Source organism: Talpa occidentalis, unplaced genomic scaffold, assembly GCF_014898055.3.
Source record: "Talpa occidentalis isolate TD23 unplaced genomic scaffold, MPIMG_talOcc4v2.1 talOcc4.9, whole genome shotgun sequence".
NCBI classification, from domain to species: domain Eukaryota; kingdom Metazoa; phylum Chordata; class Mammalia; order Eulipotyphla; family Talpidae; genus Talpa; species Talpa occidentalis.
This window is the reverse complement of record NW_023605305.1, coordinates 114,905,939-114,931,420: the sequence shown is the minus strand read 5'-3', so window position 1 is coordinate 114,931,420 and position 25,482 is coordinate 114,905,939. Positions and strand designations below refer to the sequence as shown.

General features: G+C 55.4%; 5 protein-coding genes, 1 long non-coding RNA gene and 1 pseudogene across 6 annotated transcripts; 3 read left to right on the top strand and 4 right to left on the bottom strand.

Annotated features, from left to right (window-relative positions):
- Positions 1-3,743: 3,743 nt before the first annotated feature.
- On the bottom strand, positions 3,744-4,253 carry LOC119236715 (histone H3). The gene has a single exon (XM_037500681.2). The coding sequence runs from the start codon at positions 4,222-4,224 to the stop codon at positions 3,814-3,816; it is 411 nt and encodes a 136-aa protein (XP_037356578.1). The 5' UTR covers positions 4,225-4,253; the 3' UTR covers positions 3,744-3,813.
- A 666-nt stretch (positions 4,254-4,919) lies between these two features.
- Positions 4,920-5,478, bottom strand: LOC129145206 (histone H2A type 2-A). The gene has a single exon (XM_054691727.1). It carries the CDS (start codon positions 5,424-5,426, stop codon positions 5,034-5,036), a length of 393 nt encoding a protein of 130 aa, XP_054547702.1. The 5' UTR covers positions 5,427-5,478; the 3' UTR covers positions 4,920-5,033.
- Positions 5,479-7,470: 1,992 nt separating this feature from the next.
- Positions 7,471-13,232, bottom strand: LOC129145207 (uncharacterized). The gene is made up of 3 exons (XR_008550419.1): positions 12,702-13,232; positions 10,440-10,535; positions 7,471-9,077 (listed from the first exon to the last, which is right to left on the bottom strand). It is a non-coding gene; the product is annotated as an uncharacterized LOC129145207 (long non-coding RNA).
- Positions 13,233-13,246: 14 nt separating this feature from the next.
- On the bottom strand, positions 13,247-13,845 carry LOC119236920 (histone H2B type 1-B-like; annotated as a pseudogene).
- A 41-nt stretch (positions 13,846-13,886) lies between these two features.
- Positions 13,887-14,413, top strand: LOC119237077 (histone H2A type 2-A). Its single transcript, XM_037501055.2, has one exon. The coding sequence runs from the start codon at positions 13,921-13,923 to the stop codon at positions 14,311-14,313; it is 393 nt and encodes a 130-aa protein (XP_037356952.1). The 5' UTR covers positions 13,887-13,920; the 3' UTR covers positions 14,314-14,413.
- Positions 14,414-15,072: 659 nt separating this feature from the next.
- LOC119236919 (uncharacterized) lies at positions 15,073-24,530 on the top strand. Its single transcript, XM_054691563.1, has 2 exons — positions 15,073-15,506; positions 23,176-24,530. Exons 1-2 carry the CDS (start codon positions 15,102-15,104, stop codon positions 23,593-23,595), a joined length of 825 nt encoding a protein of 274 aa, XP_054547538.1. The 5' UTR covers positions 15,073-15,101; the 3' UTR covers positions 23,596-24,530.
- A 42-nt stretch (positions 24,531-24,572) lies between these two features.
- LOC119237078 (histone H2B type 2-F) lies at positions 24,573-25,055 on the top strand. The gene has a single exon (XM_037501056.2). It carries the CDS (start codon positions 24,629-24,631, stop codon positions 25,007-25,009), a length of 381 nt encoding a protein of 126 aa, XP_037356953.1. The 5' UTR covers positions 24,573-24,628; the 3' UTR covers positions 25,010-25,055.
- Positions 25,056-25,482: the final 427 nt, after the last annotated feature.

Here is a 25,482-nt window from a genome sequence, read left to right as displayed (position 1 = left end):
TAGAAGGGGGGACGCCAGGGGCTCTCCCTGCCGCGCGCTCGCGGTTCACCACGCGGTCCGACAGGCGGGAGTAGCGGGGCGGCGCGGGGCGGGGGGCGGGGGAGCCAGGGGGCGGGGGGGGGGGCGCCGTCCTGTCTGGAAGGGACAAGGGTGGGAAGGGCTCGGGCAAGGGGGGCGCCCAGCGCCACCGCAAGGTCCTGCGGGACGACATCCCAGGCCTCGCCAGCTCGCCATGGAAGGAGCCGTGTGCCCAGACGTGGAGGGCAGCGCCAGGGACTTGGGCCCGGGGCCGGGGAGTGCCCCGCAGGGCCGGGGGTGCGGTGAGCAGGCGTGGGGTGGGGTGGGGGGACCAGAAGGGGCCTTTCAGCTCCCCCTGCGCCGGTGTCCACCCAGCTCCCGCTTTAACTCCGGCCCTTTGGGTTTAGACTCTCGCAGTCTCACCAGCGTGTTCTCTGACCCTTCACCCCGCGCCCCGCCCGCGGAAGCCATTCGGGAGCCCTCAGGTGTGGCCGTGTCTCCCCGTGGTTTCAGGCTGCACCGCGGTAGACTCGCTTCCCACCTGCCACCTTCCTGCTCCGGAGCGCGACGCTAACACCGCGTGGTGAGGTGGCGTCCAGCGCGCTGTCGGCTGTGCGGGGCGTTCCCTCTGCGGTTTCCACATTTCCTGACCCCCTGACACCTGCCGTGACTGCCGGGGCCCCGCGTCCTCGTCCATGGTCCTCCCCGCCCGCCCGCGACCCCCGCCCCCGCCCCCCCGCGACCCCCGCCCCCGCCCCCCTCACAGAGTCACCCCCTCCCGCCTCCACGTGGCGTTCGGGACCCCCTGAAGCTGACCGTGAGAGGCCCAGCTGCCGGGGTCGTTCCCCTTCCTGCGGGGCTCACCCCGGCACCCCCGCCCGCGTCTCTCCCGGTCCCGCGGGGGCTCCGCCCGCGCCGCCCGCCGGGTCCCGCCGAGTCCTCCCGCGGGCGGAGGGCGGAGGGCGGGGGGCCGAGCCTCGCCGTCCCCTCGGAACGGGCCTGTCCCGCCACTTCCGCGCCCACGCCGTGTCTCCCTCTGCCGGGCGCCGGGGGTGCCCGCCCCGCCGCGCCCCTGCGTCACAGGTCCGAGGGCCGAGCCCGCCGCGGCCTCCGGGGCCTGCAGCGGGGGCCGGGCCGCGACGCCCGCCCGGGCCACGAGCGCTTTGCAGTGACCGGGCGCTGACGGGACGCTCCCGCGGCGGCTCCCGCGTCGCGGGTCTCAGGGGCGGGAGGGAAAAGCCGCAGGGAAACGGCGGCCACTGTCTTTTTATTTTATGTCGTGAACTGGCAGCTGCAGGGCAGTGGGCGGGGGCGGCCGAGGGAGGCGAGAGGGCCGGGCGGGCGAGGGCCCAGGGCGGGCGGGACGGGCCAGCCTGGCCGCAGCTCCCGGGCGTCCGGGCGGAGGGGCTGCCCCGGGGCCGCTACCTGCGCGTCAGGGACGGCGCGGACACCAGCTGCTGCTTGAGGAGAGCGAGTTCCTTCTGGAGCAGGACACACCGGGGACAGCTCTGCCCTTCGGGCGGCGCCGGCTCCCCTTCTGCGCCCGGGGGAGCTCCAGCGGCCCCTGGTCGTCGCAGGGAGCTGCGGGCCCCCCGGGCAGGAGGCCGCTCTGGCTGGGGGCCAAGGGCGGGGCGGGCGCGAGAGCGGGGGCGGCGGCCGGGGCGCTGTGGCCGGCGCTGGGGTCTCCGCGGTGCATGGCGGCCCAGGGAGCCCGCGGCGCAGGAGCCGGCCCTCTGGGGAGACAGGGGTGGGTGGAGTGAGCGGGCGCGCCACGCCGAGCCGCACGCGCCGTGGGCCGGTCACCGGCCGGCCTGCTCTGTCCGCGTGCGGGCGCGGGCCAGGCGCAGTGGGTGCTGTGCGGCCACGTCTCCGCCCACGCGCGGCCGGGGCTCCACCGCCTGCAGGTGGGCGACACTGGGGCCCTGTGTGAGCAGCGATGGCGGCTGCTGATTTGCCCCCAAACAAGGATCCACACAGCTCCGGCCACAGTGCGTTTGGGGGAACAGACTGGGGGTGCTGGCGGGGGCACAGCCGGGAGTCACTGTCCGTGGGAGCCGGCCAGTTAACCGGCGCGGGGCAGAGGCCCACGCGGGGCGGGGACGGTGAACGTGGACGCGCTCATGGAAACTGCCGGCGGGCCCCGGGTCTACCCAGAGGGCAGGCACCGGAGGGGGGCGGGCAGCGCCGTGGGCCTGAGCTGTACAGTGACGGGGACCCAGTTTCTTTCTCTCCCATTCCTGACTGGGTGCCGAGATGATGCTTCTGTCCTTCCCTCTGGAGATTCAGTCCGGGAGACGTTCTGGGTATGGGGGGTGCCTGGGCTGGCGGTGTGATCTTGGGGGCAGGCTGGGCTAGCGAGGACCCCCACAGGGACACCAACACGCAAGCTCCCGGTGTGTGCTCAGCGCTCCGGGGGGAGACACTCGGACAGGTCACTCTCCTCAGAGTCCCCAACCGTGAGCGAGGAAGCCCCGTGTGTGTGTGTGCACGGGCGCCCCGAAAGGTGGATGAGATACCGGGTGCCAAGGCGGTGGGTGCCCCACTCGCCTGTGAAGTCACCACACAACTCGGAGGGCAGACCCAGGCCCCAGGGGCCAGCAGGCCTGGCGAGCTCTGCAAATGGGGGGAGAGCCCACCGACCACGCGCTGCTCTCCCCTCTTCCGGCACATCTCATCAGAGGCAAAGTGGGAGCTTGAGCGCCCCATCTTCCTTCGCCCTAGCCCCTTCCTCCTGTGACACCCCGTGAAGCTGGGCTGTGTGCTTCCAACCTGTCACTGGGAGGGGGGAGACGAGACAGGCACCGCAGGCCCCGGCCTCCTCCAGACCCCATGCCGCCTTCGACCCCAACCCGGTGAGCGTGGGCTCCCCAAGACCCTGCTCCAAGCGCTCGGCGACGTCCAAGAGGCCCGGCCAGTTCACCCCCAGACGGTACAAGCCGCACCTCTAAGGCCTCCCCCCTCTTTTTACTAATGGTGGGGCGGGCACGCTCACACCCCGCCGCGGAGGGCCACGCCCGCCCGCCTGCTCCCCCTCCCCGGAAGCCGCACTGCTGAAGGGACGACGAGGTCTCTAGGGCGCCCCCCTTCACTGCCACCGGCCTTCCTGTCCCCACCCCCCGCTGCCCCCGCGGGCCGGGCCGACCGTTGGGCGGTGACTCCAGTTCCCGCGGTGCGGGGGAAAGGCCGGAGCCACCTAGCGCGGGTGGAGCCCCTGACCCGGGTCCGGGGAGCCTCCTTCTGGGTCGCGGCCGGGGACGGCCCGATGAGACCCCGCCCGGGAGGGCGGCCGAGGGGCCCGCAGACGCCCCGACCGTGGGCTTGGGCCGAGGAGCAGGGCGTGGGCGCTGCTTCTCCGCGGCCAGGGGCCCTGCCGTTACCTCTGAAAGTCCAAGGACCGGGAGGAGCGGGGGGCCGCCGACCTTCGCTGGGGCGTCAGCGGCGGCGGGGCCAGCGGGTCGCAGGCGTCGCGCGCCCCCAGTCAAGACTCGCCTGCCCTCGAGCCGCTCTCGGCCATGAGGAGCCCCGCCCACCCCCCCGCCGGACGACCCGCAGCTCTGGGCGACCGCGGAGGGAAAGGCCGCCCCGTGACGCTGAGCCCTTCCCCGGCCGTCTGGGCAGCGCAGAGCGCAGGGGAAGCCCGCGGGCCGAGCCGGCTCCCGCCACGCGCCCCCCCTCCCCGGGCCCTGCCCCGCGCCGGCGCTGCCGGCCCGCGCACAGCTCCTTCCGACTGCCCGTGTGGGTGGCTCTGAAAAGAGCCTTTGGGTGCGATGGGACGTCGGGCCGAGCGCGTCGTCTTTAGGCGCGCTCCCCGCGGATGCGGCGCGCCAGCTGGATGTCCTTGGGCATGATGGTGACGCGCTTGGCGTGGATGGCGCACAGGTTGGTGTCCTCGAACAGCCCCACCAGGTAGGCCTCGCTCGCCTCCTGCAGCGCCATGACGGCCGAGCTCTGGAAGCGCAGGTCGGTCTTGAAGTCCTGCGCGATCTCGCGCACCAGGCGCTGGAAGGGCAGCTTGCGGATGAGCAGCTCGGTGGACTTCTGGTAGCGGCGGATCTCGCGCAGCGCCACGGTGCCGGGCCGGTAGCGGTGCGGCTTCTTGACGCCGCCCGTGGCCGGCGCGCTCTTGCGGGCCGCCTTGGTGGCCAGCTGCTTGCGCGGGGCCTTGCCGCCGGTGGACTTACGGGCCGTCTGCTTCGTGCGGGCCATGGCGGACCGAGGCGACCGAGGAGCGGCGCGGCGCGGAGACGGGAACGAGCTCGCCGCCGGCCGCAGCCCTCTTTATAGGCCGCCTGCCCCCCGCCGGGGCGGGGCGAGAATTGAAAGTCCCGCGCTAGCCGCCCATTGGCCGCGGCGCCACGGCCCTCCGGCTCCGATTGGCTTTGGCGGCTCGGCCCGGGCCCCGCCCCCTCGCTCCCGCCCCTCCCGTTGGCCAAATCTCGGCCCGCGCCCGAGCGCCTCCGCCAGCCCGCCGCTCCTGGTTGGGGGGACGGTAGCCCCGCGAGCGGCGAGACCCCCCCCTTCCGTAGCGCGCCCTGCAGTCACGAGCGGAGTTTCCCCTTTGCGCGCCTCTCTCGGGGCGGAAAGTTTTGCCCGCCCGCCCGCCCGCCCGCCGCCCGCCGCCCGCTCACAGGAGTGGGCGGGCGCCCGCGGCTCGGCGCAGCCCGGCCGCCCTGCCGGCCCTGCGCCCGCCTCGCCCACCGGCGCGGGCCAGACCTAGGCCTGCCCCACGAGCGCATATTCTCTGCTTCCCCGCCCCCCTGACCCCCTCACGCCTAGCGGGGAGAGCGCACCCCACCATCCCGGGACGGGGCCCGCGGCCGTCCCATCTACTTCCTGCACACACGCGCCGGGAAGTAACGGGAGCGGGGCGCGGGCGGCCCCGCCGGCCACCGCCAGGGACAGACTCGCACGCGCGCTGACCGTAAACAGCTCCTTTATTGACGGGGTGGGTGGCTCTGAAAAGAGCCTTTGAGTTCGCGGGGGGGCCCGCCGGGGGCACGGGGCGCGGCGCCGCCTCACTTGCCCTTCGCCTTGTGGTGGCTCTCCGTCTTCTTGGGCAGCAGCACGGCCTGGATGTTGGGCAGCACGCCGCCCTGCGCGATCGTCACCTTGCCCAGCAGCTTGTTGAGCTCCTCGTCGTTGCGGATGGCCAGCTGCAGGTGGCGCGGGATGATGCGCGTCTTCTTGTTGTCGCGCGCCGCGTTGCCCGCCAGCTCCAGGATCTCGGCCGTCAGGTACTCCAGCACGGCCGCCATGTACACCGGCGCGCCCGCGCCCACCCGCTCGGCGTAGTTGCCCTTGCGCAGCAGGCGGTGCACACGCCCCACCGGGAACTGCAGCCCGGCGCGGGACGAGCGCGACTTGGCCTTGGCGCGGGCCTTGCCTCCCTGCTTGCCGCGACCAGACATCTCAGCGACGACCACCGCTCACAACTGCCGCGCGGCTGCCGGGAAAGTCGCCCTAAACGCCGCCGCTTCACCCTTTTATAGGCAGGATGGCGCTTGTGCACGGAGCGCTTTGATTGGCCAGGCCCCGGCTTTGTGCTCTCCACCAATAGGACGCCTCAGCCACGATCCGCTCATTTGCATAATCTCGCCCCCCGCGCACGGGCGCCGCGGAAAGCTCGCGAATCGCAGCGCGGCGCCCTCAGAACCCTCATTTGCGTACGCCCGCTATAAATACAGAAGCGCTTCCGGCCGCCCCGCTCGGCCTTCGCCTGCCCGCGATGCCCGAGCCGGACAAGTCTGCGCCCGCCCCTAGAAGGGCTCCCAGAAGGCCGTCACCAAGGCCCAGAAAAAGGACGGCACGATTTCATTTTGCCAAAGCGTATTCACACACCTAAGCACAGATCATCTTCCATTTTCGTTTGGAAATAGGGCTACGCCTAGGCAGACCATCGGAAATGTCCGGGGTATCCCTAGGCTGTGCTTGGTCGGGGGTACTGTTCAAGGGGCCTTCAGTGTCGGTGGGTATTATTGTAGCACCTGCACTGCTGCATTATATATTAATGCTGTGTTAGTGTTTTGACATTTGCTTGTTCTGCGTGAGAACCTTGACAAAAACATGAACATTTGGTGTCTCCAAGATTGTAGGACAGTTTCACTGCAGCTCTTGTATTTTGCATCTGTGAAAGAATAACTCAACTTTGCAAAGTACCATTAAATTTGGTAAGTTCATTTTCTGTTCTGAAGCATCTATTACATCCATGTGGAGAGAACCCCATAGAGAAACAAGTTTGCTTTTTATACCTAGAAAGTGTTTATTGCTGGTTCCTTTGCTTCCCCTCACAACTGTGCAAGTCCTCCCTAATACAGGGCAACAGCCCTTTCGCCGCAAACCCTCCCTCCCTGTGTAAGGTTTGCCCCTGAATATGATTAAACATTTCGTTTCTAATTCAGAAAGGACTTTGAAATGCTCGAGGTAGACCCCATTGTCGTGGGTAAATGCACTGGTTTGGGTTTGTTTCAGTGCTTGCGAACCCTTGGATTGTCTCAGGTAAGAATGAATAATGGTGTGATCTCTTGCAATCCTAAATTGGCTATTTTAACAGCAAGGAAACCAATTAGGTTATTTTGTGGGCTACAGTAATGATTTTGAAAGTCAGGTCTGTGAACCAGAAGCTACATCATGACCTAAGAATTTTAAATGAAATTTTCAGACCCCAGTAATCTGTTCACAAGGCATCTGGGCGGTCTTGACACTTAGTGAAGTGGAGGGGCCTCGCGTAGGCCGCCATGCTGGAGCAGGACACAGTGACCGTAATGGAGGTGGTGAGAAGTGCTGGGATTAGGATCATGTTTTGGAGATAAAATCGAACAGACCTTAGGAGCCGGCTGCAGAAACTTCTAGGTTTTACAAGCATGTGAAAAAATAGTGGTGCCGTTAGTGGAAGAAATAACTGGGAAGAGGTGTGGGATGGAGCAAAGAACAGTAATCCAGGTTCTGATTTAAAATCGAGTGTTTTGATATTCAAGTGGGCATGTGGAACTGGCAGTTTGAGAGGCATCTAGGGCCAGGGTGGATAACACAAAGTTACTCTTAAGGACCAGAAAAGAGGGGGTGGAGGCTATGTTCTGGGCCATGTGGGTCAACTGCCTGGCTGGGGAATGGAACTCACTGTGCAACAGGGTGGTCCCCAGTGGCGGACAATAACTTGATAGAGTGGAGACCTGACCCCTGCGCCACCAGGGAGGCTCAAGACTTTGTTTCTTATGTTTTATCGTGAAGTATAATTTAATAGTTGTAATCCTATCATGTATATTTTTTTACTTTGGCATTTTTTTTCCCAATAGTATCCTGATTTTCATTAATAATCTGCTTAATCCCTTATGTTAAGTCGTTCTCAAACTTGATAACCTGGGGAACTTCTAAAATATTGATAACCTGGGTAACACCTCCATATATTTTTTACTAACGCAGTTAGGGGTAGTGTCTGCACTTGGGAGGTTTAGAATAAAGCTCCCCAGGTGACTCTTAACAAGGCAGTCACAGTTGAGATACACCACCATCATCGCATGTTTTTCCCAGAAAACAGATTTTCCCCACAGTTCTTAGGGTTGACCTGCTCGGTTTAAAGGTAGCCCCATTCCCCTTTTTAGTTCATACTTGTAGACCAAACTAAGCACAAACATTCCAGAAACTGAGCAAGAGAATGTAGATTGCTTTTATCTTTGGGGAGAGAAGTTACTTTGATTTCAGGAGGCAGCAATAGGTGGAATATTTGTGTGAAGGCAGGAATGACTGATAGGTAATACTCAGGACAGCACAGCTGAGGGAGTGAATCATTCCTGGGCCATTCGTGGCGTCAGCCACCTTTGGAACCCTGCTGTACCTCAGACATCAAGTTAAGTCAGTTTATCTGGCAAACTTATATTTAGATGAGTTTGAATCTTAAAATATTGGAAAAAAACAATTTTTTAGAATAGAAGAAAATAATAGACCTTTCTGGGTCTCAAAGAGGCTAAATAGGGTAGAGAAGGAAAAACAGAGGTGCTCCAACTATGCATTTGGAGTAATGGCCAGTATTAAAAGCATTATTTGGCCAGGGCCAGAAATTAATATTATCAGGAAGGAATGTCTGGAGTAGAAAAAGCAAACCTGAAGTTTTATTAAAATTTAAAGGAAGTAACACTGTTCTTACAAATTTTAATAGTTGTATTAGTCTCAGGGCAGCCAAAACATAGTGCCACCAGCTAAATGCTTTAAAACAATAGGATTTATTCTTTCATTGCTCTGGAGCTGGACACCTGAAGTCAAGGTGTTGGCAGAGCCCTGTTCCTCCTAAGGCTTTTGAGAGTATCCTTGTATTTCAGCTTTTGGCTTGTGACAGTATATCTCAATTTTCTTTCTGTGTGTTTCTTTTCTTTCAAGGATAATTGTCATATTGTATTAGGATGTCACCCTAAAGATCTCATTTAAATAATGTGCAAAGACCCTTTTTCCAAGTAAGGCCACATTCTAAAGCACTGGGTTGTTAGATTTCAGTATCTCTTTGGGGGGTGGGGGTGGCAGGGGACAGCGGGGGACAACACTTCAGCTGATAGAGTAGCCCAAAACTGGTAGGCTGAATATGGTACCCAAAATTTTCACATTTAAATTCCTAGGTTTAATATTACCTTATATGACAAAGGCGGCTTTTCTGATGTGAATTTGAGGTAGGGAGATTATCTTGAATTATTTGGATCCTAAAAATAATCTCCAGGATACTTATGAGGTCAAGAGTTCAAGGGAGGAAGCAGGAATGGACATAGATCTTAAGTTGGTACTCTGCTGGCTATCCCAGAAAGGGAGGAAAGATTACATACAAAAGAGCAAAAATCAGGGGCCTTCCCGGTGCCGCAGTGGTTGAGCGCTGGACTGTGAGGCTGCTTGCAGCGCCGGTTCGGTCACAGGTGAGGGTCCCACATGGCACACAGATCTCTCCTGCCGTGCCTGCTACTCCCCTCAGCAGTGTTTTTCGTCAGTCTGTCAGTTCTGCTCCCTGCTGTGGCTCTGGTGAATTCTCTCATCCTCCCACGCTTCTGACTGTACCCAGTGCTTGCATTAATAAACACATAAATCTTAAAAAAAAAAAAAAAAAAGGCAAGAATCAGACTTTACAACCCTACCTTCTTTCTCTTCCCTGAATTCCAGATTCTCAAATGTTTTATTTGATTTCTAGTTGATATTTCCACTTGATTAGCTTACTAGGAGTAAGTTTTTGTGTAAAACAGTACTCTTGGGTTTCCCCCTCTAAGCCTACCCATCACTCATCTTCGTAAACAGCAGCTCTTTCCAAATGCTCAGTCCATAAGCTGCATTAAATCCGATTCCTGTCATAACCTACATTCAATCCACCAAATGTCATTTAAAATAAATACTGGGCCTCCCCTGGTGGTGCGGCCGTTGAGCGCTGGGCTGCGAAGCTGCCCACAACCTCTGTCTGCAACGCTGGTTCGATCCCCGGGCGCCAGGGAGGGTCCCACATGGTGTGCAGACCTCTCCTGTCGCGCCCGCTGCTCCCCTCAGCAGTGTATTTTGTCAGTCTGCCTGTTTTGCCTGTTCTGCCCGCCCCGCTCTGGCTCTGGTGAATTCTCTCACCCTCCCACGCTTCTGATTGTACCTAGTGCTTGTATAAGTAAATAAAAAAATAAATAAAATAAATACCTTGACAATAAATTACACCTTGACTACTTCTCACCACCCCCACTGCTACTACCACCTGTCTATCTCACTCCTGAGCTAAAATTACTGTAGACCCTTTGACAGCCTTCTCTTGTTCTACTACAGTCTATTCAACACAGTAGGATCCTGGGTAAGCTTTAAAAAAAAATTGTCTATTATTCCAATGCAACTCTTCAGAGTGCACTCCATTTGGAGTAACAAAAATTTTTTTCCATGGCCTACATGATTTCATCTTCAACTTACCCCTCTTATCTCACTGCCAAACTTTTCTCTGTTCATTGTGTCGCAGTCACATGGGTCTGGTGGTTTATTCTTTGAACTCCCCAAACTTGTGCTGAACACAGGGCATTTGACCTTGCTGTCTTCTGTTCTTTGAATACTCTCCTCCAAACTATATACTATAACTTGCACTGTCTTCCTTCAGGCCCATACTCAAATATTGAGTGAGCAGGACTTGGCGCATCTACTCTCTATACAGTCTTACTTCATGGCACAGTATCACCCCCTGAATATTATGCTGTTATTTCCTTAATTTGCTTACTGATCTTCACTATCCATTAACTAGAATGTAGCTGTATGTAGACAGAGACTTTACTGTTTACTGTTCTATCCCTACAATGTGCAGAGTCCTCTGCCCTCCCCCTTCCATTGTGGGAAGTGATGTGCACAAATAGTCATAATGGAGGTTGAACAAGATGTCAGTTCTGATTTATGGGACTGTGTGTGAGTGTTAATTTAGGTGTGAAGTGCAGGTTTACCCAAAATGTCCAGAGAAGCCTTTTTCCAACACAGGTCACTTGGCATGTGGAGTCAAGGTAAGTTCAGGGCCTATGGACTGCAGGAGAACCTGTTACCTTAAAAAAAAAAAAAATGCAGATTGTCTAGATTTAGGGACATCTCCAGAATTTTTTTTTTTTTTTTCCAAATCAGAGACACCTACCTGAAAGCAAAGCAAACATCTATACTCTCTGGCTGGGTCACGAGTTGCCCTCTACTCTCTCCAGGTTCCAGACCCGTCACATTTCCTTAGCTCAGGAATAAAAAGCCTACTTGTCTCATTTACTCTAGAATTTACAGTCATGCAAATTCTCCATATACATCACTAAGTTTTTTTTTCTTTTTCTCCTATCAATCTGATGTTAATTTGTTTGCTCAACTGTTATAGAGCAACCCCGATTTGGGACTGCCTTTTCCCCCTAACACAACCACCCAAGAAAAAAAGACCTAGGCGAGTGGGAGAATTTTTCCACCGTGTACCTACAGATGCTAAATGAACTGATGGGGAATACAGTTATATTATGAATCACTGTCTCCATCTTCCAAAATTAACTGATCTCTGCTTTCCAATCATATTTGGAGTCTTTAGTCCCAAATGCTGACAAATACCTCAACCACATATATTTACCCAAAATCCTACTGCCTCTTGAAATGTTTTCATTATATTCCTTACCCTGTAAACTCAATCTTTCACATTTTTTTTTTTTAAATAGAGGCATTTTTATTTATTTGTTTGTTTGTTCGTTTGTTTTGTTTATACAAGCACTGGGTACAGTCAGAAGCGCGGGAGGGTGAGAGAATTCACCAGAGCCAGAGCGGGGAGCAGAGCAGGCAGAAGGACCGAAGGACACTGCTGAGGGGAGCAGCGGGCGGCAGGAGAGGTCTGCGCGCCATGTGGGACCCTCCTCTGGTGGCCAGGGAGCAGCTGGGGATCGAACCGGCGCTGCAGAGGCTGCGGGCAGCTTCACAACCCAGCGCTTAACCGCTGCGCCACCGGGGAGGCCCAATCTTTCACATTTTCTTCCCTTTCACTCCCTTATCACTTGAACTTTTCAAGTTTCAGTATTTGCCTCATTTTCAGTGTACCCAGTAAAATGAAAAAAAAAAAAAAAAAAAATCAGAAAAATATTTTCTGGGCCTGAGCCATGGGGCAATGGGATGGATTTAGTAGAGCCAGAAAATAAATCATCCGGTTTTGATTGGGTAAATCAGCCAGTAGACAATAATTCTGAAAGATAGCATTTGTGATTTTGTGTAGATGCATAAGAAAAAAGTAAGGAGTAAAAGCAAAGGGGTGCTAGGACACTGTTGCAGTGTGTTTAACACTTTTCTAGGAACTTTGTTTTTTGTGCCTTTACTTTAGTACTTTATGATCTGTCATTTGACCCCTTTAAATGTTTTTGAACTGATGTTTTAAGATAAAAACAAAGCCTTATGCTATATTTGAAATTCGGGATTACTGAGAGAATATAGTTTTGTATGAATATTACACACAATTCCTGAATGTCTTGAGGGAAAAGAAAATGTCTTGAGACCAGGGGTTACTGAAAACTGTACACAGGTTCTTAGGAGTGTAGCAGCTACATAGACAATGTCCGTGATTATCAAAATATGAATCACCTGATGTTTCTTCATCCTCTCCTCTCGCCCTCAGCGCCTCTATTTTGGGTTCAGTGGAAATATGTGCACTCTTAAGGACAGATTTCCGAGAGTAGTGGCCTTTGAACTGTTATTTAGGAAGCACAGCTTTTCTACCATCAAGTTTCTAAAAGTCTTTTTGTTCTAATTTGTAGTGCCTGTTTCCTGAAAATGTATTTCAGGGAAGGAACAAGTGTTTTTAAGGCTAACTAGTTTTCACCCTAAAGTTGTTGGTTATCTCCCAAAGATGTGTTAGAATTAGCAGTCCCAAGTTCTTAAGAAATCTCTGGTCATCTATAACCCCTTTCCTCTTCCTTCATCTAGAAAACCTATAAAAGGAAACTACTCCTCTGGTTACAAAATATAAAAATTTCCATAGATATCAATCCCTGTTCAGATTTACTATGGACAGACATCACTCTAGATAGGCACACTGCTCCATCTCAAAGTGTTAACATTCTTGATTTGAACAAGTGGGCATTCATTCAGTGTAACTTTAAGAAACGCCTAAGCATCGGACGCCTTCACTTAACAGCAGGAATACAGGGCAACCGAGTAAGAAATCAGCGTAAAAAAAATAAAGCAAAAACAACTCAGATACATACTGCAGGGGAGGAAGAACAGGGATCACAGCAAGGGAGGGAGGAGCACAGGCACAGTGGTGATGGTGCACGAGACTGAGGGGACTCCACCTGAGGAGATGGGGAGGAAGCAAGTATTGTTGAAAAATTAACGGTGTAGAAATAAATTTAAAAGAACGTCCGACAGAGAAGTGTATGAGGCAAAACCTACTCAGACCCCAGTATCGTACTGCATCCGACATAACACTGTTTTTAATAAATGGTTACCAGAGGTTTAACTCACTCACCTAAGTGCCCGGTGTGCGGCACAATCCAGAGCCACCGCTAACTGCACGGGTTGTATTTACACCGAATTGCCACTTTCGCTAAGAGCAAGTTACCCATTGCGGAAAAGAACTAATCCAACACAAAATGCACCACCAGAGAAATTCGAGCGCTGGCCTGTCATGCCCAGCAAGCAGAAGACCCGCTGGCGTGGAGAGAAAGAAACTGAAAGGACAGGAGAGCCCCTGGCGGGGCGGGGCGGCTCTGAAAGCAGCCTGTGGGGCGCGGCCGAGCCCGGCGCGCGGGGCGCACTTGGCGGCGGCCTCGGTGCCCTCGGACACGGCGTGCTTGGCCAGCTCGCCGGGCAGCAGCAGGCGCACGGCCGTCTGGATCTCGCGCGACGTGATGGTCGAGCGCTTGTTGTAGTGCGCCAGGCGGGACGCCTCGCCCGCGATGCGCTCGAAGATGTCGTTGACGAAGGAGTTCATGATGCCCATGGCCTTGGACGAGATGCCCGTGTCGGGGTGCACCTGCTTCAGCACCTTGTACACGTAGATGGAGTAGCTCTCCTTGCGGCTGCGCTTGCGCTTCTTGCCGTCCTTTTTCTGGGCCTTGGTGACGGCCTTCTGAGAGCCCTTCTAGGGGCGGGCGCGGACTTGTCCGGCTCGGGCAACGCGGGCAGGCGAAGGCCGAGCGGGGCGGCCGGAAGCGCTTCTGTATTTATAGCGGGCGTACGCAAATGAGGGTTCTGAGGGCGCCGCGCTGCGATTCGCGAGCTTTCCGCGGCGCCCGTGCGCGGGGGGCGAGATTATGCAAATGAGCGGATCGTGGCTGAGGCGTCCTATTGGTGGAGAGCACAAAGCCAGGGCCTGGCCAATCAAAGCGCTCCGTGCACAAGCGCCATCCTGCCTATAAAAGGGTGAAGCGGCGGCGTTTAGGGCGACTCGCGCGGCAGTTGTGAGCGGTGATCGTCGCTGAGATGTCTGGTCGCGGCAAGCAGGGAGGCAAGGCCCGCGCCAAGGCCAAGTCGCGCTCGTCCCGCGCCGGGCTGCAGTTCCCGGTGGGGCGTGTGCACCGCCTGCTGCGCAAGGGCAACTACGCCGAGCGGGTGGGCGCGGGCGCGCCGGTGTACATGGCGGCCGTGCTGGAGTACCTGACGGCCGAGATCCTGGAGCTGGCGGGCAACGCGGCGCGCGACAACAAGAAGACGCGCATCATCCCGCGCCACCTGCAGCTGGCCATCCGCAACGACGAGGAGCTCAACAAGCTGCTGGGCAAGGTGACGATCGCGCAGGGCGGCGTGCTGCCCAACATCCAGGCCGTGCTGCTGCCCAAGAAGACGGAGAGCCACCACAAGGCGAAGGGCAAGTGAGGCGGCGCCGCGCCCCGTGCCCCCGGCGGGCCCCCGCGAACTCAAAGGCTCTTTTCAGAGCCACCCACCCTGTCAATAAAGGAGCTGTTTACGGTCAGCGCGCGTGCGAGTCTGTCCTGGCGGTGGCCGGCGGGGCCGCCCGCGCCCCGCTCCCGTTACTTCCCGGCGCGTGTGTGCAGGAAGTAGATGGGACGGCCGCGGGCCCCGTCCCGGGATGGTGGGGTGCGCTCTCCCCGCTAGGCGTGAGGGGGTCAGGGGGGCGGGGGAGCAGAGAACATGCGAGCGTGGGGCAGGCCTAGGTCGGGCCCGCGCCGGTGGGCGAGGCGGGCGCAGGGCCGGCAGGGCGGCCGGGCTGCGCCGAGCCGCGGGCGCCCGCCCACTCCTGTGAGCGCGGGGCGGGCGGGCAAAACTTTCCGCCCCGAGAGAGGCGCGCAAAGGGGAAACTCCGCTCGTGACTGCAGGGCGCGCTACGGAAGGGGGGCGTCTCGCCGCTCGCGGGGCTACCGTCCCCCCCCACCAGGAGCGGCGGGCTGGCGGAGGCGCTCGGGCGCGGGCCGAGGTTTGGCCAACGGGAGGGGCGGGAGCGAGGGGGCGGGGCCCGGGCCGAGCCGCCAGAGCCAGTCGGAGCCGGAGGGCCGTGGCGCCGCGGCCAATGGGCGGCTAGCGCGGGACTTTCAATTCTCGCCCCGCCCCGGCGGGGGGCAGGCGGCCTATAAAGAGGGCTGCGGCCGGCGGCGAGCTCGTTCCCGTCGCCGCGCCGCGCCGCTCCTCGGTCGCCTCGGTCCGCCATGGCCCGCACGAAGCAGACGGCCCGCAAGTCCACCGGCGGCAAGGCCCCGCGCAAGCAGCTGGCCACCAAGGCGGCCCGCAAGAGCGCGCCGGCCACGGGCGGCGTCAAGAAGCCGCACCGCTACCGGCCCGGCACCGTGGCGCTGCGCGAGATCCGCCGCTACCAGAAGTCCACCGAGCTGCTCATCCGCAAGCTGCCCTTCCAGCGCCTGGTGCGCGAGATCGCGCAGGACTTCAAGACCGACCTGCGCTTCCAGAGCTCGGCCGTCATGGCGCTGCAGGAGGCGAGCGAGGCCTACCTGGTGGGGCTGTTCGAGGACACCAACCTGTGCGCCATCCACGCCAAGCGCGTCACCATCATGCCCAAGGACATCCAGCTGGCGCGCCGCATCCGCGGGGAGCGCGCCTAAAGACGACGCGCTCGGCCCGACGTCCCATCGCACCCAAAGGCTCTTTTCAGAGCCACCCACACGGGCAGTCGGAAGGAGCTGTGCGCGGGCCGGCGGCGCCGGCGCGGGGCAGGGCCCGGGGAGGGGGGGCGCGTGGCGGGAGCCGGCTCGGCCCGCGGGCTTCCCCTGCGCTCTGCGCTGCCCAGACGGCCGGGGAAGGGCTCAGCGTCACGGGGCGGCCTTTCCCTCCGCGGTCGCCCAGAGCTGCGGGTCGTCCGGCGGGGGGGTGGGCGGGGCTCCTCATGGCCGAGAGCGGCTCGAGGGCAGGCGAGTCTTGACTGGGGGCGCGCGACGCCTGCGACCCGCTGGCCCCGCCGCCGCTGACGCCCCAGCGAAGGTCGGCGGCTCCCTGCTCTTCCCGGTCCTTGGACTTTCAGAGGTAACGGCAGGGCCCCTGGCCGCGGAGAAGCAGCGCCCACGCCCTGCTCCTCGGCCCAAGCCCACGGTCGGGGCGTCTGCGGGCCCCTCGGCCGCCCTCCCGGGCGGGGTCTCATCGGGGCCGTCCCCGGCCGCGACCCAGAAGGAGGCTCCCCGGACCCGGGTCAGGGGCTCCACCCGTGGACGAGGACGCCGCCCCCCCCCCCCGCAGTCATGGCAGGTGTCAGGAAATGTGGAATCCCCAGAGGGAACGCCCCGCACAGCAGCGCACTGAACGCCACCTCACCACACCCCCGTCCCCCCCTTCCCGGGCCCCGCGGCGTCACGCGCTGCTGCGAGCCAACGCCGCCGCGGAGAGGGCAGGGCCAAGCGGCCATTGGGGCGCGCGCTGGGCGTCCTCACCCCCACCCCTCTCCGCGGTCCCCAACGCCTCCCGCCGGAACCGTGGCCCCCGCCTCTGGCGCAGGTGTGCGGGCTGGGGGGCGCGGGGGGCGCGGGGAGATCGCCGGCCCCGGGGCTGGTGTCCTTTGCTGGAGCCGTGCGCCCCCGCTCGCGCAGGGGCAGTCAGAGCCCGCACAACCCGGCCTGCCCGGCCCGGGCCCCGCTCGCGACGACGCCAGCCCCGCTGCCGCCTCTACCGCGCAGAGCACGGAGCGAAGCTTCCAGAAAGGCCTGACGGCTGTTCTCTGCCCGGTCTGCTGAACGCCCCCGCGGGCCTGTGCTCGGCTCGGATCCCCACCCGGGTCCCCACGGAGGCACAGCCCGGACGCGGCCGAGCCTGCGGACCGAGTTTTGCCGAAGGACGAGCGCTGCCTCCGCGTCAGCCCGGGCCTGCCCGTGGGAGCGGCCTGGTCGGCGCCGGCTCCGTCCTTTTCCTGCGCTCCTGTGGGGGAATCCGCCCGCCACTGTGGTGGTTTCTGCGTCAGAAAGCAAGGGTGGATCTTTACTGAAAAGTCTTTTTTTTTTCTTTACTCATTTGTCTTGTTTCTTATGGTGCCGGGGACCAGCCTCCGGCAAAATGTTGTGTCAGGGGTTCCTGAAAGGATGAGACGGCCTAGGCCACACGTTAAGGGCTGAGGGGAACGGGATGAGGTAGTGAGGAGACACTGACACTGGACGGGGTGCAAGTATCTTCTGCCGAGAGGCTCAGCAGGTCTTTATTTATTCATTTTTAGTAAGCAAAAAACACATCATCGTGTATAAAATAGAAACAATTAGTGTATTATACTCCCATAGACTACTGGCTCCTACGGGTCTCAGCTAGACAGTAGCCTTCAAGGTTAATAGATAAAAAACCAGACCTAACACTAAAACTTATTATTTCAGCTAGACAATTACCTAAGACACTGGAGAGCCGCCAGGACATCCCTATCAGCTAAAGCCTTGGCATCAAAAGACTCTTCTATTCATATGGCCTTCAGCTGGAGACCAGCTGCTTCTCAGCTATCAGAACTTTTTCTACCTAGAAACTTCTTAACACAGTTAACTTCATTTAAAAACTTTCCTAAGAAACTTCTAAATAAAAAGGAACTTCTAAAAAAGCAAAAGAAGGACTTACTATGATAGTTGTGCTGGTTTGCTTGTCAGATATGTACAATAAATTGTCTCCCATTGTCAAGTGGGCCAAATTGTGTAGTAACTAATTTCTAAACAGGTAATTTTCTGTGCCAATTGCTTGCAGTCTACTGATACATATAATTTATTGCCTAATGTACTTTTCTGATAAATTTTTCTCTTTTTATGACCAAGAACAAAAAATAAAGGGATGTTAAATCTTCAGCCCCACGGTGTGAGGCACAAGGAATCTTCGGCCCCACAGTGTGAGGCCCTTTAGCTTCAGCCCCATGGTGTGAGGCCCTTTGAGCTTCGCTGCTTGCCAGTGTCTTATCGGGCTGAGGCATCAAGGCCTCCTGTAGCATTATGGCCCTTGGCCCTACTTGCCACTAGACGCCTATAAATCCCAAGTCTGTCACAATCCCCCCAAGTCAGTGTTCAAACGTAGACTCTCCACGGTGGGCCTCTCATCAGTGCCGAGGGCTTCGTGCTTCTTCTCCCCTCGCAGGGACTCGCTTCCCTTTGCACACTGAAGGGCACCGTGTGCACAGCCGCCCTAAGCCACCCCTCCGGCTCCGTGGCCAACGGTAGCGAACATGCCCCCCCAAAAACATGCTGTGGGAGGTCAGAAACCGCTGCTGGAAAGTGTGCTGCGTTGCTGTGTTCCAGTTGTTTGAGCTGCGGCCTTTGGAAACCAGCGCGAGGGGGGCCAGGCTTGCCCTGGTCGCCCGCATCTGCCCTAAGGAAGCCCTTTGTCCTAAGTCTCCTCCTGAGTTCCTTCCACCTGGGAGGAAGCCGCACCACAGCCCGACAAGCTGTAGCACCACCTCTTTCAGGATCAGCCTCCCCAAGATGTGGAGATAGGCTTTCCCCACCCTGTGTCACCCTGGCGTGTGGCGGCGCTCGGTCGGGAGGCTTGGGTGGATGTTACTCTTTACGAATGCAGATGGTGTAGACTTAGGGACGTTCCAGATACAAGCTCTCACTGGAGAAAACCATCTCTAGTAAGAGCAAACAGCATGAAGCCAGGTTTCCTCGTGTCAAGTCACATCAGGTGTCATGTGAGGCCCCCTGCCCTCTCCTTGACATCCCAGACCCTGTTTCATCCCTTAGCTCAGGATGTTACTCTAGAATTTAGAGTTATGTAAATTCTCCATATGAATATAATTATATTTGTTCTTTTTTTCATACTAATCTGTCTTATATCAATTTGTTGCTCTGCCAGCCCAAGAAGAACCCAGAGGTTGGGGAATCTTTTTCCCCCTGTGCTCCTATAACTTAATCTCTATTCTGTTACCAGCCAGCAAGAGCGGGTTCTTGTACTCCTCACTCAAAAATGAAATAAGGACTCGTAGGGACAGGATAGGGGACAGAGCAGGTTATATGTGATCCAAGCAGACCAGGTAAAGGAGAGTCCTGGAGCCCTCAGTGGCTTTCTCAGACTTTTATTGAGCTTTACATGTAGTGTGGCAAACAGGTACACGGCAGGCAGATGTGCCATCAAATCTTCACTCTGGCCTATTCTGGCTTTCTTTCTCCCTTTCTCTCTCCTGCCTCTTCTGCTTCTCTCCTTGACTATCTCCACACTCCTCCCATGACCCACAAAAGTAAACACAAGAATGTAACAACTGCAGTTGCCCCATCAAGCAGGGCATTCCTTATGGTGGGAGGGCAGAAAAGCCTGAAAAACCATTTACCCTACAGGACTGTAACCACAGCCTATGATTTTGAAGCTGAGATGTATTGAAGCGGTGGAGCAACAGAAAGTTCCAGGAAGACTTTAACGGTGAGTGTCTCCCTGAGGGACAACAGTCTCTCCCTATACAGGCCTCAAGGATCCTAACATAAGGGCTGATATTCCACGTGAGTGGGGGCAGAGAATTTTGGAGTAGCCTAGTGCAGCTGCAACAGGAGAACATGGTTTTTCATATGGAGAATGAAAAATTGGAGAAATTTCTGTGCAAATTCTACCCAGGGGCAGAGATCTTGATATTATAATGATAACAAGGTCAGATAAGTTCATAGTTCTTCTCAGTATGCTTCCGCCAACTGGGTCTGACTGATAAGTTGCAAGCCAGTAACTCTTCTGCTTAGTAGTTGCTGAACTGATGGCTACAACAAAGAAGTTCCTGGGGACAGAGAGTTAAGTAATGATTTGCTGTTAATTGTTAAGCAATGATTTATCTGCACTGTTGTTAGTGTTCTTGTTTGTTAGATACATTTTGTTAGATACATGCACATCGCAGAGGCTCCCCACCCCACCCCTCAATTCTGCCTTGGGTCATTCTCCCTGACACTAAAACCCATCTTTTCTGTCAGCCTTGTCTTGGGATTGATTAAACATGTTGTAATTTGGTTTTGCTTGTCGAAGGGTAGGTCCCCCTAAGATGTTCACAGCAAGCCTCTCTAAGAGTTGTCACTTTGGCATGTGGATTATTTTCAAGTGAGGTCAATGGAGGCCCTGAAGCCTCAGTCAAGAGAAACTTTTACCACTTCTTAACTTCTTAGAAGGATGAAAATTGAAGGTAGTGCCAAGAATTAGTAGTTTTATCAGAAACAATTATTTATCAGAGGAACCTATCTATATGGCAGGCCAAATGTCTAATCATAAGGCCTCTGGACTTCATCATATGAAAACCCAATTACCTATCCCATTCCTTAGTTCAGGATGTAGCTATATATAGAAATAGGTATAGATGTATAGAGATATAGATATAGATAAACCCTCATTTTGCCCATTGGCTTTAGAATCTACATTTATATAGTTTCTCCATAGTTATAGAATTAAATCTGTTCTTTCCCTCCTACTAATCTATCTTATGTCAATTTGATCACTTGACTAGCTGAAGAAGAAAGAACCTATAGGGATAGGGGGAAATTTCCTTTCTGTCACCATTACACTTTCTTTTTCACTAGTGTTTAAAAGCAGTCAAATGCAGGAAGTACTCATTTTCTAAACAAGTATTGAGTTTATGCTAAACATTGAACTACGATGTTAGTTCACACAAAAAAATGAAATCAGTCAGTCAGAATGGGGGAATATATAACATATGAAAGAGATGTACAATAATGTGATAATTCTGGAAAAGTTCTAAAGGGTCCAAAAAAGAGCAAGTGTGTTTCTTTGTAGTCAAGGAAAAGACAGACATTGTTGGTGTAGGGAGGAAATAGCTATACTGCAAGATTCTTTTGTCTGATCTAATAATTAAATTGATATAATACTGATTAACAAGATAAAAACAAAATTTCATTTCACGTAAAGGCAGCCCGCTTAGGCATGAGAGGTCTGAATGTTATAGGACAGGGAGAGGGTCAGCCCAAACCCTGCAAACCTGCCTATTCTAAATGGGTTCTGCCATCCGCCGCATCAACACAAAACATATGAGACTTTAACGGGAAGGAACTTTAATAAAACTAGGAAACAATACAGGTAAGGCAAAGAGTCTAGTTTCTAAATGAAGCACCCAAAGTTACCCATCCCCTCGTGGGTAAAAGTCCATCCATATGGGAATGGCGCAGAGCAAGGCCCCAAAGCCTGCCACAAGTCTAAAGCATCTTCCAGTGGGGACCTACAGCAAAGGGTCAGAAACTACCAGACAAGCCCGGAAGGAAAAGAGCAAAATCAACATCAAGATAAAAGCTGCCATTGTCACCTCCCCATGGGTCTCACCCCAGTCCACGACCAAAAGACAAGCACAGTTTCTTCACATGTCTCTAGGCTCCATGCGCCTCCTCCAGGTCTCCTGGCTCCATCCTGCTTCCTTCCTCAGTCTCTTCTGCAGCTTCTCCTCTCTGCTCAGCTCCACCCTCCCTTGGGTGGGGCAGGGAAACTCCCCCTTTCCTGGGGACCACCCTGTTACATGAAGACAAAAAAAGTAGAATGAGGTACATTTGCCATCCTGAGCTAAGGAATGGGATGGGGGCCTGGGGCCTCAAAAGGAGAGGCAGGCAATTCACATGATGCTAAGAGCAGAAGTTTGACAGTTAGATGCCTGCCCTGTAGTACACATGGGTAATAAAAAGTTATTTCTGATAATAACTTATATGGGCAAGGTCTCCTATCTAAATTCTTATAAGTAGTTAAGAGAGAGTCAAAAGTTTTCTTTTGAACGTGCAGGATCTTGATTGCCTTCAGCTCACAATAATCACATGATGAGCTGTCAGACCTTGGGGAGAACTGTTTTGAACCCCCCTCCACTTCTTTAAATAAAATCATGTTTTGACAACATTCACAGGACTATCACTAGATTGTTGAATGTGGAGACTAGGTGAAACTGAAGTAATGTGCATCTGAATTCTGTTATTAAAGGTGATTGCTATAGCAGCCCCACATAACAGAATTTTGTAGTCTGAGAACAGTTACCTATAACCCTTAAAAGCTTATTATTCTGCTTATCTTATTTAATTGTTTGCCTTGGAGTTAATATTTAAATTGTCATCTGTTTTCTGAAAAGTATAAATTCTTATATTAATTCTTTATTGTGCCAGAAGGCCCTTGGAATTGTCTTATTCTGTTACTGAGGGGTAGACCTTCAAAAGATATTCAGCTAGACACCTGAAAGATGTTCAGACCTGTGCCCCGCCCCCTGCACTTTGGCATGTAGATTATTTCCATCTGATGTCACTTGAGGACCTGCAGGTTCAAGAGTAATTTTTACCACTCCTTTAGCTACTGGGGAGAATTTGAAAATTAATGGTATTACCCACTATTGGGATTTTTGCCAGGAGTAATCTTTCTATATGGCAGAGAAAACACCTAATCACAGAATACCTGGTCCCTTTGTCATGAGCGCCCCCTCTGCTGGTCATGTGAGCCCCTACTTTCTCCCTGAAGCCTCAAACCTCTGTGTCCTTCCTTAGCTTAAAATATATCTTCTTCTTTGCCTTCTTGGCTTTCAAATATTTTCCATACATATATACTTGAATTTGTTCTTTTATGAACTTAGCAAATGAAAATTTGATTGCTAGACCTGAGAAGAATCCAAAAGGATAGAATATTTTTTCTTCTCCTTGACATTAAAAAGGTAAAACAAATCCCATGACTGTTGGATTCTAAATGAGTATAGAGTTTGAGAATTTTCTTCTTATTTATGTGAACGTGTCCATAAATGTGGTTAAGAGTGCAAACTTGGGGGGGGGGGAAGAACATTGTAAAAGAAATGGGGCACTTGTATGGGCTGCTTTGAAATGTATTCTGGACCCCAGAGGGTAGTTTCCTCCTCTGATGGGAGTAATTGAGTGGAGAAGTTTAAGAAACACTGGGTGATTTGAATGCATGGGAAAATTCTTCTATGTGTACTGTCAAAGCTGATGAAACTGAAAATCCATTATAATTTCATTCTTTTGCTTTACAATAATTTGCAGACCTTGTCACTCATCTGACACAAGCCAAAGTTTCTCTGAGACTCAATTTCCTTATTGTAAAATGAGGAAAATAACATCTATTAAATGAGAGAGTACATATAGAACAGTTTCAAAAGAAAGATCTTTTGAGTTGTGATGCATGAGATTACAGAGAAGTACTGGAAAGGGGAAATAGGGGACGGTATTAGAGTAAATCTTCTGCCCCGGCAAGTAACATTGATTTTAACCAATGAGATCAACAGTCTGGAAATTCCTAGCTTGTCTGGTCCAATCAAGACGAAGCTATGTCTATAAATAAGACTGCCTGAGGTTTCCCGAATAAAACCAGAGCGCTGTCATGGCCCGCACGAAGCAGACGGCCCGCAAGTCCACCGGCGGCAAGGCCCCGCGCAAGCAGTTGGCCACCAAGGCGGCCCGCAAGAGCGCGCCGGCCACGGGCGGCGTCAAGAAGCCGCACCGCTACCGGCCCGGCACCGTGGCGCTGCGCGAGATCCGCCGCTACCAGAAGTCCACCGAGCTGCTCATCCGCAAGCTGCCCTTCCAGCGCCTGGTGCGCGAGATCGCGCAGGACTTCAAGACCGACCTGCGCTTCCAGAGCTCGGCCGTCATGGCGCTGCAGGAGGCGAGCGAGGCCTACCTGGTGGGGCTGTTCGAGGACACCAACCTGTGCGCCATCCACGCCAAGCGCGTCACCATCATGCCCAAGGACATCCAGCTGGCGCGCCGCATCCGCGGGGAGCGCGCTTAGGGCGCACGTTGGGAGCAGGCGACCTAACGGCTCTTTTCAGAGCCGCCCACGTTTTCAAGAAGAGCAGCTGGCGCGAGTCTCCAAGCCCCGGGGTCCCGAGAGGAGAGGTCAGGGGGAGTTTGCACCTGGTGGGTGACGGGGTTATGGAATCAAAGCATGATCTTAGTCTGCTGGCGGTAAGAGAAGGGCCAAGTTCTAGGGCATTTGTCACAAGTCTTTGTAACCGGGGAAATGCTGCCAGCGCAAAGTTAAAACATCTGCATACATCAATTAACGATGCTTTTTCAAGGCCCTCAAGTGATGGCCGGGTATGGGAGTCTTCAACTGATCCCGCGGTTGTTAGAATTAAACTAAATACCGATCTCCCGGCAGCTGCCCGGAATTTTAACTAATAAAAAGGATGGGGGCGGGGAGGCCGAGTCCCGAGATAAAAGATCCCGAGGACGGGAGGGAGATGAGGAGCAGCTCCGTAAGAATTTTAAAGCTTTTTTGAGGCTCGTTTAAGTGATTGTATAAATTAGTTACTATCCTCGTTGCATAGTAAGGGCGGTGCAAGCCGGGATGCGGATGTGAGGAAAATAAGGACCTGGCGACATTCTGCTGTGGACTGACGGATTACTGCCCCAAAATCCAAGCGCAAACTCACAAATGTAGAATAAAACGATGCAAAAATGAAAGTTAACGTGTCCAGCTGCCGGTTCAGACCTCCCGGGTATACAAGTCTAACGGAAAGTGAAAAACACCCCAAAACAGGTGAAACTCCCTCTTCACGTAACTTCACATTCCGTTAATGAGAAGCGGAATATCTTGATTGGCCAACAAGACTTTTGATGTAATGGCCGCTAGGGAAGAGCGAGCTGAAGCTATTATTTACATAGGCTCCACCCCTCTCTGACGACACTGCTGGGAATTAACCAATAACAGCGCAGCACTGTGAGAGCCTTCATTTGCATACGGGCTCTATAAGTAGCGCGTGAGCGGCCCGCTGCCTCTTATTCACGATCGCTTCTGCTCGTGAGTCTACGCGCGCAAGATGCCGGACCCAGCAAAATCCGCTCCCGCTCCCAAGAAGGGCTCCAAGAAAGCCGTGACGAAAGTCCAGAAGAAGGACGGCAAGAAGCGCAAGCGCAGCCGCAAGGAGAGCTACTCGGTGTACGTGTACAAGGTGCTGAAGCAGGTGCACCCTGACACGGGCATCTCGTCCAAGGCCATGGGCATCATGAACTCCTTCGTCAACGACATCTTCGAGCGCATCGCGGGCGAGGCGTCCCGCCTGGCGCACTACAACAAGCGCTCGACCATCACGTCGCGCGAGATCCAGACGGCCGTGCGCCTGCTGCTGCCCGGCGAGCTGGCCAAGCACGCCGTGTCCGAGGGCACCAAGGCCGTCACCAAGTACACCAGCTCCAAGTAAGGGCGCGCCGGGGGCGAAAGAACATCTGCTTGAACCCAAAGGCTCTTTTCAGAGCCACTTCCATTGTCTGGAAAAGCTGCTGTGGCGCTTGCCGGGAGGGGGCTTGGTTCTCGGTGCCCTGGGGCGGGCCTGAGCGCGAGTAATGCCAGCTCCAGGCTGGGGTGGGGCCGGGGTGCAGAGCCCTCTGCCTGCTCAAAGAAGTGGAACCTGCCGTAGACCCGGGGTGCCACCTGGTGGGAGGCTCTTGCTGTGGCGAGAGGCTGCCGCGCGGGCGACCCACCCCCACCCCCTCGCACCCTCAATGGGAGTCGGGGTGCAGGCAGCGGAGAGGGCCCAGGGTGCTCTACCGCTGCTCTGACCCGAAATGCTCCAAAGGTTTCAAGGTGCTCGGTTCCTGTGCACACTTTTTTCACAAAACTTGTCTTTATATGCCTACCACAAACTCTCTAAAATCCCCATTTGCTATCTCTGGC